This window comes from Perna viridis, chromosome 5 (genome assembly GCF_037379345.1).
Source record: "Perna viridis isolate PV_CMFRI_1.1 ecotype Kerala chromosome 5, ASM3737934v1, whole genome shotgun sequence".
In the NCBI taxonomy this organism is placed as follows: Eukaryota; Metazoa; Mollusca; class Bivalvia; order Mytilida; family Mytilidae; genus Perna; species Perna viridis.
The window spans coordinates 37,454,115-37,469,639 of record NC_142449.1 but is presented as its reverse complement, the minus strand read 5'-3'; the positions used below and the strand labels follow the sequence as shown (position 1 = coordinate 37,469,639).

At 33.2% G+C, this 15,525-nt stretch overlaps 1 protein-coding gene across 1 annotated transcript; it reads right to left on the bottom strand.

Annotated features, from left to right (window-relative positions):
- Positions 1–886: 886 nt before the first annotated feature.
- LOC148617327 (hydroxysteroid dehydrogenase-like protein 2) lies at positions 887–8,932 on the bottom strand. Its single transcript, XM_088584959.1, has 6 exons — positions 8,776–8,932; positions 6,899–7,199; positions 5,260–5,460; positions 4,024–4,112; positions 2,607–2,748; positions 887–1,423 (listed from the first exon to the last, which is right to left on the bottom strand). Exons 2-6 carry the CDS (start codon positions 7,141–7,143, stop codon positions 1,255–1,257), a joined length of 846 nt encoding a protein of 281 aa, XP_088441085.1. The 5' UTR covers positions 7,144–7,199; positions 8,776–8,932; the 3' UTR covers positions 887–1,254.
- Positions 8,933–15,525: the final 6,593 nt, after the last annotated feature.

The following is a 15,525-nucleotide window of genomic DNA, read 5'->3' as shown; positions in this document are numbered from 1 at the left end:
ACAGATTATGAGCGCAGAGGTCAAATCTTAAACAGTTTAGGCAGATATCAACATACCATTCAAGTTTGATACACCTCTGAATTTTGACTGCAAATAAATATTTGACACAGGATAAGAATTTGGCCAGAATCGATGTGGCATTTTTCTAGTTCTTTATTCCTGTCACATCACCCAAAACCAATCCAAACCTTCGTTTTGGAATGCATCACTTTGTGATATAATTCCAAAGAGATCCATTCCCTTTTCACTCAAGTTACCACCCCGACATCATTAGTATGTTTGTTTCTGGTCCCCAATTTCACCCCATAAATCAATCCCAACCTCCCTGTGGTGGTATGGGTCTTTGTGCACAATTTTAAAAAGATCCATATATATATAGTTAGGTTATTGTCCTGACATCTTAAACATGCTTGTTTCTGGTCCCATATTCCTACACAGCCAAATGTGCTACATATGAGAATCATAGAATCTGTATTGTTTGTATTATATGATAATCATATGAATCGAGGATATGATAATTATGTTTCAGTTTACATATGATTATCGCTTGATTATAATATGATAACTATATGTTTTCCACAAACCAAACCTTTTTTTGATGGTACGCAACTCATGGTATTCGGCGGGTGTTTCTAGAAAAGCAGAGGACGCTTACCATACCGGTGCACCTGGTCCATGCTCCCAGTTTATAGTGGAGTCTGAGTTGCTCATTTGCTTTTGTTACTTTGTATGTATGATTTTAGTTACTTTATGTTCTTTGTTGTGTATGTCTGTTTTCCATGTCGGGTCTTTGTCCCTGGATTACATTCTTTTGATTACCGCTATAACCTTGGTTCCCTTGATTACTCTTTCAAACGATCCATGCATTTATAATTAAGTAACTTTCTGGAAACTGGATGACGACGAGGAAAAAATACGCAAACAATGACAGCATGATAAAAAGCACACTTATTTTCCATCATGAGCCTCTCATGTAGACTGCACAAGGCACATAAGTAACATACTTTATATTTTATATAACAATATTTAATATAAATAATTATAATTTCATATAATAATCTATGTACCAGCACAAACCACTTGAATCTAACAAATACAAATGTTGTAATGATAGAGCCAGATTGACCAAACGCATTGTCAGGTTATCATATAGATGGCCATGTTGCTCCAAACCATGAGCATTGGCCACTTTACTAAGGTTCTGTCTTATCTACAGATGGCCAAAACAAAAGATTATGTTACTTCAAATCTATATCACAACTTGGGGAAAGCTTCTTCATCTTCTTCTTCTACTAATAATGATGGGAACTTTCGTGGCATCATTCGTTCTGGTTCATGCGCAGGGTCACACCTGTATTTTGATAAGTCAGTCTCACCAATCGAACGCAACAAGTCTTCGTCTATCAGAGCTTGTCCATTGTATCTGGCAAAAATGATGTATAGACTATTTCAGGTATGTTAATACAATGTATTGATAACTAAAAATATTTTCTTTGAAGGTGAGGTGTTTGTCTTTCATAAAACCATGTTATGAAATTTAACAAAACTATCCAAAACAAAACAAAAAACAAATCAATGTCTTCCTTCCTGTAACATGATTATAACTAAATCAGGACCTGGTTTAAAAAAAAAATCTTAAATTGAGATTTTCTTCAAGCCCTTCCTCAACTGAAATTTTGATCAATCATATCACTTGAAATATAAGATTTGATGAAAAAATCAAGGCTTTGAGGAAAATCTCAATTTGAGATTTTTTTTATGAAACTATACCCAGATATTGTGTTAGTTAGATGAGCAAGTTATACATGTAGTATAGACTAACAGTGTACCAGTCACTGGCAGACTCGAGTCAAGGTCAAAATGCAAAATGCAAAGAGAGACAATCAAGTGACAAAATAAAATTTGTGAAACAAAGGCAATTTACTGCTGAATTCTTTGCTCCTACAACTAAGTTAGAAAATTCAATGACCCCATTATGCCCTAATTATCCTTCTAAAAAATACAGTACTAAAGTGGGTGATTTTGTGGTACTGATGGGATACTTTCCTTGTACCAAACAAAGTAAGAGTGCTTATTATTTTGTTTATAGCCAACAAAAATGATAAGATTTGGGCTTTCTTACCTTGTAAAAAGGAATCTATAAAAGTATATGAGAAAGGTCTAAAAACCAAAAATTGTTTTTTTTTTCCTGTATTTTTTGTTTTGTTTTAGTTTTTGTTTTGTGATTTGTGTTTATTTTTGGTTTTGTTGGATATTTCAGGGGTGGGATGCCTTCTATTATTTCTTGTTTGTTTTATTATTTACCTTTGATATTGTAAAATTTCAAACAGGAATTTTTAATATTATCATTTGTAACTTATTAAGCAGTGGCAGATCAAGTTTTAAGGGAGATTTATACGAAATTGGGTGTGGGGTATGTTCCAGGTTGTAAATTCTCTATTTTGTCAAACTTTTGCACAAAATCAACAATTTTTTTTCCAATAATAGAGAGTTTTTGATCCCCAAAACCCCTCCCTTGAATCTATCACTGATTTTGTAGCATGTGAATTTTAGTGATACCATTCTTAAATGTTCAATCATCAGAAATAACACTAAAACCAGCTTACTTTTCTGTAGTTTCATTTGTTACTGTGAGTACAGCATCACCAAAAATGTCTGCTGTTCTCATATGTTTATCTGGTACATGCCATTTCTCTGTTACAAAACTCTTTATTGCAGTAGCTGGCCACAATGACGAGACTGATACACCTTTAACAATTCAATGAATTCAGTGTTAGGATATACAGTTTTATAAAGTTACAAATTTCAAACAACACTGCATCTAAGAGATATTTGTAAGGTATTAGATGTTTCAGTGATATCAGTCCCAGTTTACTAATTTTGTGTCAGGAGAATAAGTATCAATAAAATCTGGCAAAATGACAAAAAAATATACTTTTAAAGACAGTTGTCTCCATTATAATGTAACATTGGTATATACCTGTATAAATGACAATTTTAATTTTTTTTTAATATTGTCTGCATTGCATACATGATTGTAAATATATCATATAAATAAACTCAGGGAGTCAATCATTGAATTGTGAATGTTATACAGGGTGTCAGTCATTGAATTGAGAACATTATACAGGTTGTTAGTCATTGAATTGTGTATTTCACATAATTTTAAAATGTTCTGCTACTTGATTTGTTTTGTTCCTTTTTCTTATTCATTGTGTACTGTTGGTTTTTTTTTTATAAGTTTTTTTTTTATAAGTACTCAATAATCATATCAAATCCAATTTAAATGGTTCAGATATGAAGAAGAATTTGTTAATATATTCAACTTATACTACACAGTAAAATAAGTGTATTTTCCTGGTTGTTATTTTTCAATAGATTCTGTCAAATGAACCTACTAGCTGGTAATTATTTTGCAGTTATAAAAATATTACATTTATCCCAGTGTAAAAAAATTAATTTGCAGGTACTATTTTAAGCACACTTCTTAGTAAAACTTTGTACATTGCATATATAAATAGGTTTAAAAATTAAAAACAATTTCTTATACTCTGAACCCTTTTAACAATAACTCACATGAACTTGTGGATCATCACAGTGTATCCATCTGTGCCATGAAAACTGATCTGTTCAACACATGTCATAGTTTTCCTTTCCTCTTTCGTCTACCCTGAACTTTTTATGAGCAACTCGGCGGGTGTTTCTAGAAAAGCCGAGGACACTTACCCTACCGGTGCACCAGGTTCATACTCCCAGTTTTTAGTGGAGTCTGAGTTTCTCATTTGCTTTTGTTACTTTGTATGTATGATTTTAGTTACTCTATGTTCTTTGTTGTGTATGTGTGTTTTCCATGTCTGGTCTTTGTCCCTGGATTACATTCTTTTGATAACCGCTATAACCTTGGTTCCCTTGATTACTCTTTCACATATACTATAGGGAAATATGATAATGTGGATAGGACTGGAAACATCTTCCATAGGACATATTATCATAACAAAACAGCCAAAAATGATCTACACATACCTGTTCCTCTAAGCTCATTGGCTAATCCATGAACCAGTACTGTCATCCCAACCTTAGTTATAGCATAGGCAGTTTTGCCTCTAAAAAACCTGAAAAAAAAAAAACATCAAGATGGTGACAAATTTGGTCCAAAAAGTAGTAGATAAATGCATAGTTTTTGATCATGTCAACTGTCCTTATATCTATTACTGGTATTTTATCTGGTCTTTATGATAAAAAGTAAATCACAAGAGATAATAAGTACAAATATGAGTACATATGACTACTTGTATAATGCATGTAATGGATAATACAAACTAGAGGCTCTAGATGACCTGAAAAGCTCACCAGAAACTCGGTTATTTGCCGCATTAATATTTGATGTCAGGAATGAAAATATATATGTTATAGCAATCAAATCTTTTCGAAAAAGTTCTTAAAATATAAAATTTTTATTTTTCACCTTTCCAGGATGACTATTCCTAAAAAGAGTAATTTCTTACCACAAATTAAATGAATCTTGTGTAGAGTTATAAAGATTATATCAACAATTTAAAGACAGTTTTTAATGTTTTTATATAGATCTGAAGCCAAAACTGCAGAATTAGCAAAATTTTGCTCTTAAAGTGTGACAATGTTCACAATGATCATTTCATCAACTGAAAGTTTAAAGGAAAAAAAATTGCAAAAACATCATTGCTTTGCCATTTCAAGGGCATGAACTAAAATAAGGAGTCATCTAAAATTTCTTTGTTTTGTATTAGGGTCGTACCATAGAGATTATTACATCCATTGAAAGTTTCTTTCTATCTATTATAACATTCAAGATATTGGCTTAGAAATGTAAAACAATCATTTTTCACCTTTAGAGGGGAATAACTGTAACAATTTAAAGAGTTGTCTTATTTCTTGGTCTCTATGGAGATACATGTAAAGCTCTTCTGGGCAAAATAGAAAATTGTCTTTATAACTCTCATAGTCTTTCAGATGTAGCTTGAAATAAGTAATTTACAGGTAGCCCTATTTTCTATAAATAGACATTGGAGACATGTTAGTTGCATAATCAGCATTATTGACACAATTATCAAAGTAATAAAAAATGCTGACTACCATGCAAATTTAGATTTTTTTTAGTGACAACAAGATGACATCAGACAATGGCAGATAGAAAGTGATGACATAACCTCACATAAACCTAGCCTATACCTTGCAAATGAACCAATGCAAAATTGCACAAATATCAAAAGGATTTTGTACCTGTTGTATATTGGTGGCGAAACTAGAATAATTTTCCCACTCTTTTTCTGAAGAAAGTGAGGTAGAATTTGTTGTACCATACAGTAAGCACCACGAATATTTACATTATGCATCAAGTCATAACGCTTTAGTGGTGTGTTCACAACTTTTTCATGTAATATGGCACCTGCATTGTATACAACAGCATCTAGCCCTCCAAACCTGAAAAAAACAATGGCACATTGAATGCTGTTTAATACATGTATGTAATCTTTCTGTCTATACATGTATTAGAGTAGAATTTTTGCACTAATGAAATATCCTAAAATCCTCCAAAAAAAGCAAATATTCATATACAGTATAAGGATATTACAGCCTGTATGTGTGTGAGGCTTACAGATTGGTGAAAAAGTGATGCTTCGTCGAGTCTATTCCACATTCTGTGCCAAGTACACATACAAGCTGTTTATTTCTACAATGCCCCATTATTTTTCTTACTTGCAGTGAAGAAGCAAAAAAAATTGTTTTTAAGTTTACAATTATAGGTTGAATTTGTTTAATTGCAATTCATTTCTTTTGCCCCCCACATCCCCTTCCATATTTATTTCAATTTTGTTACACCAATGCATTGGGAATCCCAGCTTCACAATTACATGTACATTAATTATTATTGGTGTGGACCAAAATACAGGTGACATTGTACATGAACAAATAGAGCACAGCTGCATTTTGCACTATGTATTTGTATATGAAGATGATGGTTGCATAATAAAATAAATTAATATGAGATAAATACTGTAATCTGATTGGTTAAAATAATTTTGTTATATCTCAATGGATAAACAAAATATTGACACGCCCCTATTTAGTTAAGTTTAGAGCTACTTTTATCATGTTTAAAGATAAAAATGTTTTAAAATTAATTTATAAGAATTGACTGTGATAAAAATTTTGTCTATTGAAAAATAAGATAAATTTTCCATGTGCATATTTTGTTTATTGCACTTTGCACAATAAACAATATGCACATGGAAAATCTATGTTTTTTTTTCAATAGACAAAATTTTTATTATTGTAAATTCTTCATTAAATCTACAAGACTAACAGTGATGTTTTAAAGAAATTTTAAGAAATGCATTTGATCCACCCATAAGGGTCCTTGTAAGCATCATATTCATGTAAGTACTGTATATTAATATATGATTAAGTCACTATTACATTAAAGTACACAAGCTTGTCCTAATTTTAACTTAATGGTAAAAATTTTCTTCTTAACAAAGGTAATTAAAAACCTGAATTATAAGACTAAGAGACATTTAACAATATGGAATTTTATGTCATGAGATTCAACCCTGCCAACAATGCTATTATTATGTCTCATTCTTATATTTGGACCAAACTAAAATGACCTAGTACTGCAAAAAATCAAATAACACAGAGTACATTCACTACAGTCATACATGCACAATTTGTATAGCACACATCGGCTGAATTTTTAAGGTTTTTTTTTAATTTCTATTTTCATGAAGTTCAACCTTCCTGTCCATCATTTTACCATATACAAATTTGAAAAAAATACTCTCTTGCTGAGTTTTTTTCTACCTCATGCCCTGGGTTTTTCATGAAAATATCAAAACAATGGCCTTTTTGTTTAAAATACCTTTCTATACATGTGTCAATTGCTAAGGCAATATCTTTGTCATTTCTAACATCACACTGTATAGGTATTGCAGTTGCCTCTAAATTGTTGATCTCGTTTGCAACTGTATTAACTGAGCCGGGGAGCTTTGATGTACTCTCAATAGTTTTAGCAGCTACACCTACTTTATAGCCATTGGATGCAAATGTTAGTGATAGTTGTCTACCTATTCCTCTTGATGCACCAATTATCAGGCAAGACTTCATCTGAGGAAATATGGGTCTAGTCCTTTGTTCTTTTTTGTATATAAGGAAAGAATTAACTACAAAAGAAGTGAAAAATTATCTTGTTTAACTATCAACCCAATTCTGTGTTTATAATCATTAATAAAAAATGAAACAACACAAAATCTTGAACTACATGTAGGTCTAAGATCAGTACTTCTTGGCACATCATCTAAATAAGTACTACAGTATTGCACTAAAACTGGAACAATGTCTTGATGATCACACTAAAACACATCATTCAAGAAAGGTCTAGATGATCACACCAAAACACATCATTCAACAAAGGTCTAGATGATCACACTCAAACACATCCTTAAAGAAAGGTCTAGATGATCACACCAAAACACATCATTCAACAAAGGTCTAGATGATCACACTCAAACATATCCTTAAAGAAAGATCTAGATGGTCACACCAAAACAAATCATTCAAAAAAAGTCTAGATGGTCACACCAAAACATCATTCAAGAAAGGTCTAGATGATCACACCAAAACACATCATTCAAGAAAGATCCTTAAATCCCTGTTTAAAATATGTAAAAGGTATAATAGCACTAACAAGGCAGTTTTAGTGAAATTTTACATATCAAAGGCCATTATTCCCCAAAGAAAAACAGTGCCACTAAAATTGATACAAGGTCTTGAGGCCATCAAAGCACAATATCACTGTACAGATATACCTTTGATCAAACTCTGCAAAAAAAGGTATATGCTACATATAGGTGCTTTCAAAGATGTCCAACATTTTTATACTGGCAATACTTAAATGTTTGTTTCCCCTTAACGGATCCTAGTTCTGGCTTTGGGTAGGTAGGAAGGTAGGCAGGGAAAAACATGTTCCCCAAAGTTCATATGATCAAAGAAGTAAAAAATATTGCTTTGAAATTTTTTATAGATCTTGTCAGAGAAAGGCAATAAAATGATTTCAGGTAGGGCCAAATTTTATGAGTAGGTATACATAAGGTAAGGGGCAGGGGCAATGTAATACTAATATATAAGCCCTGTTTGGGGAGAGCATGTGACGACTAATTTCATTGTCTTTGGTATGACTCAGCTATGGATTTAACCCACAACTTCCAGCACATGAGGTGAGCACACTACCCCAAGTACCAATGCAAGTTTACATGAATGTATACAACAAAGCATTTTTAAATAGTCCAGATAATCAAGGTGTTCCTGACTGAAGCGACCAAACAAATTATTAACTAGCCTCCCAAGACCACTTCAAACAAACTAGTTTGTCTAGCAATATCAAAGTCCCATTAGTTTCCACAGTTTGATTAGAAGTATCGCCATCAAATATATACATATGGTGATACTCGTGTTTATTAGATACATTATCTGCCAAGTAATATATTTGAATTTATTTGAAAAAAAAATGAGTTAAAAAGAGGCACCCCTTAATCTTGGATTAACCTTTTACTGTTTTAGTGTTTTAATACTAGTGGGGCTGCAAATTTAAAAATGGGACCAAGCCTCTGTGGTGTATATGCACGTATAAGCACATGCGTTTGTTTCGTATAAAAAAATAAATAAAATAAGTACTCCCTCTCTAACAAACGCGTGTGCGTATAATGCTACGGTGACTCTTCTTAAACTTTTTACACTTACAGAAAACTGGTCATTCATAAAACACGATTATTTGTAACGAGTATGTTATACTTCGTATTTTTTGCATATACTTGTTCGCAGCTGCATTAAACGTAATCAAACCATCCTTGTAATTTTCGAGTTATTATCGGTCAAAATCTAGGAGGTCAGGCTGTGCATGCGCATTATCTAAGTTGTAAAATTAACCCAATACAGTCAAAGAAAGACAACCATGTCAGTCTTTGTCTCATCTTGTATGTCATAATTTGTCGCAATTAAAACCTACGACTTACCACAACACTTGTTACTCCCATAGTGGTATTAATTCAATGTGGATCCTGAAAAATTCAAAAGATCTTTTGGAGACAATCAGTTCAAGACTATTATCTGAATATAATAGCATTAAAATCTATGATTTTTCAACACTGTATACCTCTATTCCCCATACTCAGTTAAAATCCCGACTTTAAAACATTATACATCGTTGTTTTTCCAAAAAAGATGGTACACCTAGATACAAATATATAGTTCTTGGTAGAGATTCCTCATACTTTGTAAGAAATAATTCCAAATCATCTTCCAAATATACAGAGGAAGATGTTTACAAAATGCTGGAATTTTTAATCGACAACATATTTGTCCAGTGTGGTGGACGTGTTTTTCAACAAACGGTCGGCATTCCAATGGGAACAAATTGTGCTCCTTTACTAGCTGACCTATTCCTTCACTCTTATGAGGCTGACTTTATAGCTGATCTGATCGGAAAGAAAGAATATTGTTTGGCTAGATCCTTCAATCTCAGTTTCCGCTATATAGATGACGTGCTATCTTTAAACAATCCTAATTCCGGGGATTTGATACATCGCATCTACCCAAAAGAACTTGAGATAAAAGATACTACAGACACTGTGAAGTCAGTCTCATATCTTGACCTACACTTAGAAATCGATGGTAAAGGAAAACTATTGACCAAACTTTACAACAAACGTGATGGCTTTTCATTCAGAATTGTCAGCTTTCCTTTCATCTGTGGCAACATCCCTTCGGCTCCTGCGTATGGAATGTTCATATCACAACTCATACGTTATGCCAGAGCTTGCCGAAACTACGTAGACTTTTTGTATCGCGCTAGAACTCTAACAAATAGACTTCTGGAACAGGGTTATGTTGCTACAAGATTGAAGTCATCACTACAGAAGTTTTATGGTCGTCATCATGAACTCGTTGATCGTTATGGTGTATCCATCAGCACCATGAAAACTGATTTATTCAACGGGTCATAGTTTTCCTTTCCGCGTTTGTCTACCCCGGACTTGACTTTTTATGAGCAACTCGGCGGGTGTTTCTAGAAAAACAGAGGACGCTTACCCTACCGGTGCACCTGGTCCGTGCTCCCAGTTTTTAGTGGAGTCCGAGTTGCTCATTTGCTTTTGTTACTTTGTATGTATGATTTTAGTTACTTTATACTCTTTGTTGTGTATGTGTGTTTTCCATGTCTGGTCTTTGTCCCTGGATTACATTCTTTTGATTACCGCTATAACCTTGGTTCCCTTGATTGCTCTTTCTATCAGTTCATATCTTTTCGATGAAAGATCCCATCATGTAAAAAAAGTTAGTTAAAAAAATCTGTACTAATAATATTTATCAAGTCTCAGAGGAGACCAATCTTGTCAAAAATGACCCAAAAAAAACGATTTAGAGTGGTGAAAACTAAAAGGAAGCCAGTATATTGAGAAGTTATTTCCTTGGTCTTACAAAACTAGTACATGATCATTGGCGCTAGAAATGTTCACACTTTGTATCAGACAAGCAAGCAGTACAAGCAGACAAAGAAATGTAACATAGTAACATCTTGATGCTGAGAACAAATGAATGCCATTTGACAGGGTCGGGACGAATTATCAGTATCTGAGAAACAACTACTTACTCCTTGAGAAATGATAACAATCATAGAACTATAGTAATTGTCGCTTACTTGTCCAGCAAAGATTTGCTGAACATGTACTGCATTTCAGTAGTATTTGTTTACAATATTGCCTACAGTAACGGTTACAAGTAAAAATTTGCCGGTCGTTGCTGGCCTTCAAAAAAAGGAGATCCCTAGGCAGAAAATTGGCGCATGCCTATTTCAAACTGACCCGATAGAAATCAAACTTTATCAGCACGTACACATCAATGAATTTTGTACAAATTACCGATAACAACATTAACTATGAAGAAATCTAGCTAATGTCTTGTTCATGTGAATGAAAAAAGAGAATGTCGTGCTGATATAATTAGCAACATGAACAACCTTTTTATCTCTATTTTCATTTATTCTCATCCAGACATTCACAAAGCCACAAGGAGATCTCCAAATGATTTATCGAGAAAAGGCGTCGTTCTAGAACTGAATTACATGTTCCAAACACCGGAAACGTGTTTAAAGGAAGAGAACAGCATTAAACATCATTGGGAATGTAAAAAAAAAACAAAAAAAAAAAACCAACTAAAATGCTGAAAAAGCACTGTTATCAATTGTGGTCCAATATACACTCCCTGGTAATTCCTACAGCTTTTCATGTACAAAAATGAGAAATAGTCCAAACAAACACATTATAAAGAATCAGTCAAAGCAGTCAAAAAGTGTGTACGGCAGCATAGAAGAGCAAGGATAGACAAGCAGCAGCAAGCAAAGACAAAATCTGGGATTTTTTTAAAAGTTTATGCTAATTGCACCAGATACAACAAACAAAGTTTGCAAACAGTAAGTATTGATATAAAGATACTCTTTCTGTTTCGAGCAGATTAAAATATTTTTACACTCGAGACGGTTAAAAACTGTCGAGAGTGTAGATATATATTTTAATCCACGATAAACTGAAGGAGTGTCTGATATTCCCAATTTAAAACTATTTCATCATTTTTTCCATTATTTTCCCCGTCGAGCATCTCAATCAAAGCCATTTCATGAGATTTTCTTACGCAAATATTTCAACTATTATTGTTCTTTCTGACACGTGAAAATGACATAATTCATGCGGAAAAGATATAAAAGATATAAAACAGCTTTTTATCATCAAAATAACAAATTAGAACATTTTCACAATATTTTGATATGTCGAATATTTTATCACAAAATTTCTGGACACTGACAAAAACATCACAATAAGCTAGATATAAACACTGAATCACATCGAAAGAAGACATTATGGCAGCCATAAGACAACACAGATGCTTCTGGAGTAAACAAGATCGAGCTCCTGAACGTGGCTAGTTAGAAATGATATCTACTATAAAGTCGTACGGTTAGATTTTCGGATATTATGGCCCTCGATCATCTGTTACAGGAAACTCTACTTCTTTTTGTTTCAGATCTTTCCCGAGAAGCCAGTATTCACATCCACAGAGGCAGAGTAAACCGAACTTAACATTATTATTATTACATATCCTTGATATTTGCGTTTTTCTTGAATAATCTGGATAATTCAAGAGCTTTTCCAACTGAGTTGTGTTATTTTTACAGGTGCGCTTTTGAAGCGGTGTGATAAAGACATAGAGACATTTAATGTCAAATGGTTTACAGCCAATAACGCATCAGTTTGTATTTTTGTTGTGTTGTAGGAAAAAGTGTAATTCATTTTTCACTAACGCAAAATATATTTTTCTCTATACTGTCTCCTGGCTATCACAAACATTAGCCTATAATTGAAAGAATTATACTTAGTATGTTCTTTCTGATGGATATTATTCGGTTATATTATCAAAACCTGACATCGAGCAACACATTCAAAACAGTAACCTTCATAGATAACATACATAGTGCAAAATGAAAGAAGGTAAAATTATGGGAAAGGACATCCCTAGCTGTTGGTTGTGTAACATAAAGTCTTTGTTATCTAGATGGGAATAAAAACGGTATACACTCATGGTATATGAAAACTTTTATATATTTATTATATGTACATGTATATTTACTTTTTAGTATCAAATTGTGACCACTTACGAACAAAAATAATTTGACTATATATCATTGCTTCTACAAAATAAGGTAAACTACATGAATTACCTAACAGAATCTACCTCAAGTGGCAATGGACTGACACCTAGGCATACCTTTTAACAGGCAACGTGAATATATAATCAAAGTACTCATGTACTGAATCAATTTATATCGATCGTTTGAGTTTTTACGCCTCATATGTTGCAAGAATATGGGATAAAAGGAAAGTACAGGAATCAAATGCAAACGTAACTATCTTAACATAAGCTTATTGTTATAAATAGATAATACTGAGCTCTTTGTTTTTATTTTAAAATTCACCATTCTAATGGCGGAAAACATTTAAAACACACACACAACCACACCAAAATTTATAATGCGTCGTAACAACAGGTTCGATATCGGTTTACATGGAACACCTAGATTAATGAACACAAACCCACAACATAGTGCATAATTGAACAACAAACTACAAGTTGGCCATTCCAAATTTTAATTTTCAGGTCGAAATTCAATTTATCGACCCCAGGTCGAAACTGTCAAACTGCCTGTTAAATCATTCTAACTTAAGCCACAGTTATCGAAATAAATCATATCTTTAGATACATGTTCCTCTCAACTAGCTACATTTCTCAATTGACAAGCTTTATAGCTTAATCGCTACAAGTTATTCCATAGACACCTATGTGTTATGTAAAAGCGCGTAGTTTCTGGGCACTTATGTGAATGTGTCTATAGTGCGTTTAAACAGACGCTTCTATTTTGCGTTAAAACTAATGCAACTAGCGTGCGTTTTCACGAACGCTTTTCTGGTGCATTTAAACGAAAGCAAAACAATGTGTAAACGCACGATAAACGATGCACGAACGCTAAAATGGGAAACGTGAACGTTTCAAGGAGTGTAAACACAGGTATCACCACCAAATACTTCTTCTTATTATATACTAGTCGGGCTGCATATCTTAGAGTGGGAGCAAGCCGCTGTGATATAATTCCCCCACTTGTGCATGGTGCAGGAAACATTAGCAATGCACTTTTAAGGCCCTGGAGCACTATTATAATAACATGCACATGGCCAAAATAGCCAAATAGATTGATCATTGTAAAAAGCAATAACACCAAACCAAAAAAAAAATAAATTCACACGATTCCCCAAAATGCATTATCGAAATTCTTACATGTTTGCCATCGTCTATGCAAAGTTTCATTTTGATTTCTCATCTCCTGGTTTCCGATGTCAAAAGGAGGTAACGATACAGTGGGTGATACTTCAGTATAATTTCGGGGGTTATGCTACCCTTTTGTAAAAATAAATGGCATAAAATATCAGCGGCAAATAATAGCCCTTTCATTATACAAGACTCTTGATCGGAACCACTGCCCTTTTATCCGTCAGGGGCTTCGTGAAATATCTGAAGACAGCTCTTTCAATTGATACTCAGTATTTCTCTTTATACTAGTATTCCAATTCTATGATTGATGACTGTTTATCATATTGCAGGTTTTTCATTTCTAGCTAAACATCAAATGGATTATTATGTGCTATAAATACATAGGCAACTTGAATATATCGACAGTGAACGACTTGTTTATTCGGGTAAATGCACAGAAATAAACAGTTACTGATAAGAGGTTAGAGGCAAACTATTTTTAATTGGATCGTTGTTAAAACAAACCAAATTAATTCAGCATATTTAGTTTGCAGTAAATGTTGTTTGTTAGGAATTTGTTAATTGACGTAAATAACATATAACTGAAATTGATACATAAGAAATACCTACAAAATGGGCCTAACTATCTGCATTAGAACCCTAATGGGGTATGTCAATGGGACTATATTCCTACAGTAATGTAAGATAGATACAGATGCTATCAGGCTTTACAAATCGAAAGGCTATGTCTATTCTGATCATCGATCTGCATTGATAAAAACAGGTACAACATAATTTACCATATACGAAGAAGACTACCCCCGTATTTCGAGTTTACTTGGAAGCTTCCTTTTGACTGGCTGAAATATTTCATTTGATCCGTAGGGGTAAACCACAATGGTTCCGTTGGAGATTTTGAATGGAGAGTAAAGTAGTCACTACATATTTTCAAAGATAAAGTTTATTTGATGGAAAACTTGTTGCTATGTGTATTTAACGTCATTTGGTCAATTTTATTGATTAAATAATGATGATCACTGATTTTATCAAACTCCACAATATACGTAATAAACTAAAACAAAAATTTCTTTTTGTAAGAACGTATTTGTAACAACCATGAATGATGCGTTTAATTACGCAATTGGATTCTTCGAAAAGGCATGCGATAACACCATAATCCATGCATATAAGTATATCTTTACACGGTTGTTAGTGTTTGTTCGGGTCTAATCTGGTTGAAACAAAATATGTGTTTACGATACCTGCATCTAAGGTCTGAAACTGGTCGGACAGTATTTCTTATTGTGTTTTAAAATCATAATATAAAATACTGATAGTTTGTTTATCCATTTACCAACAAAACAAAGCAACAAGTAAATTTTATAGTTACACGAATTTAGGCTTTGGCTTTTTAGGGAGAGAGATATTTGTACTCAAATAACTTTGATGTTAATGCACTTCTTTGTTGTTATATTGCTGGTGTCGTGACAAATGGGAAGATTTGAGACTTCAAAATAACTCAGGCTTTGTGTCTGCGTAAAACGTCTGACATCTATGACAACACAGCCTGCTTTAAGTCCAACTCTCTAGCTCACTCGACCAACTTGGCTATACAAAATATAGCTTTTGGTTATTAAC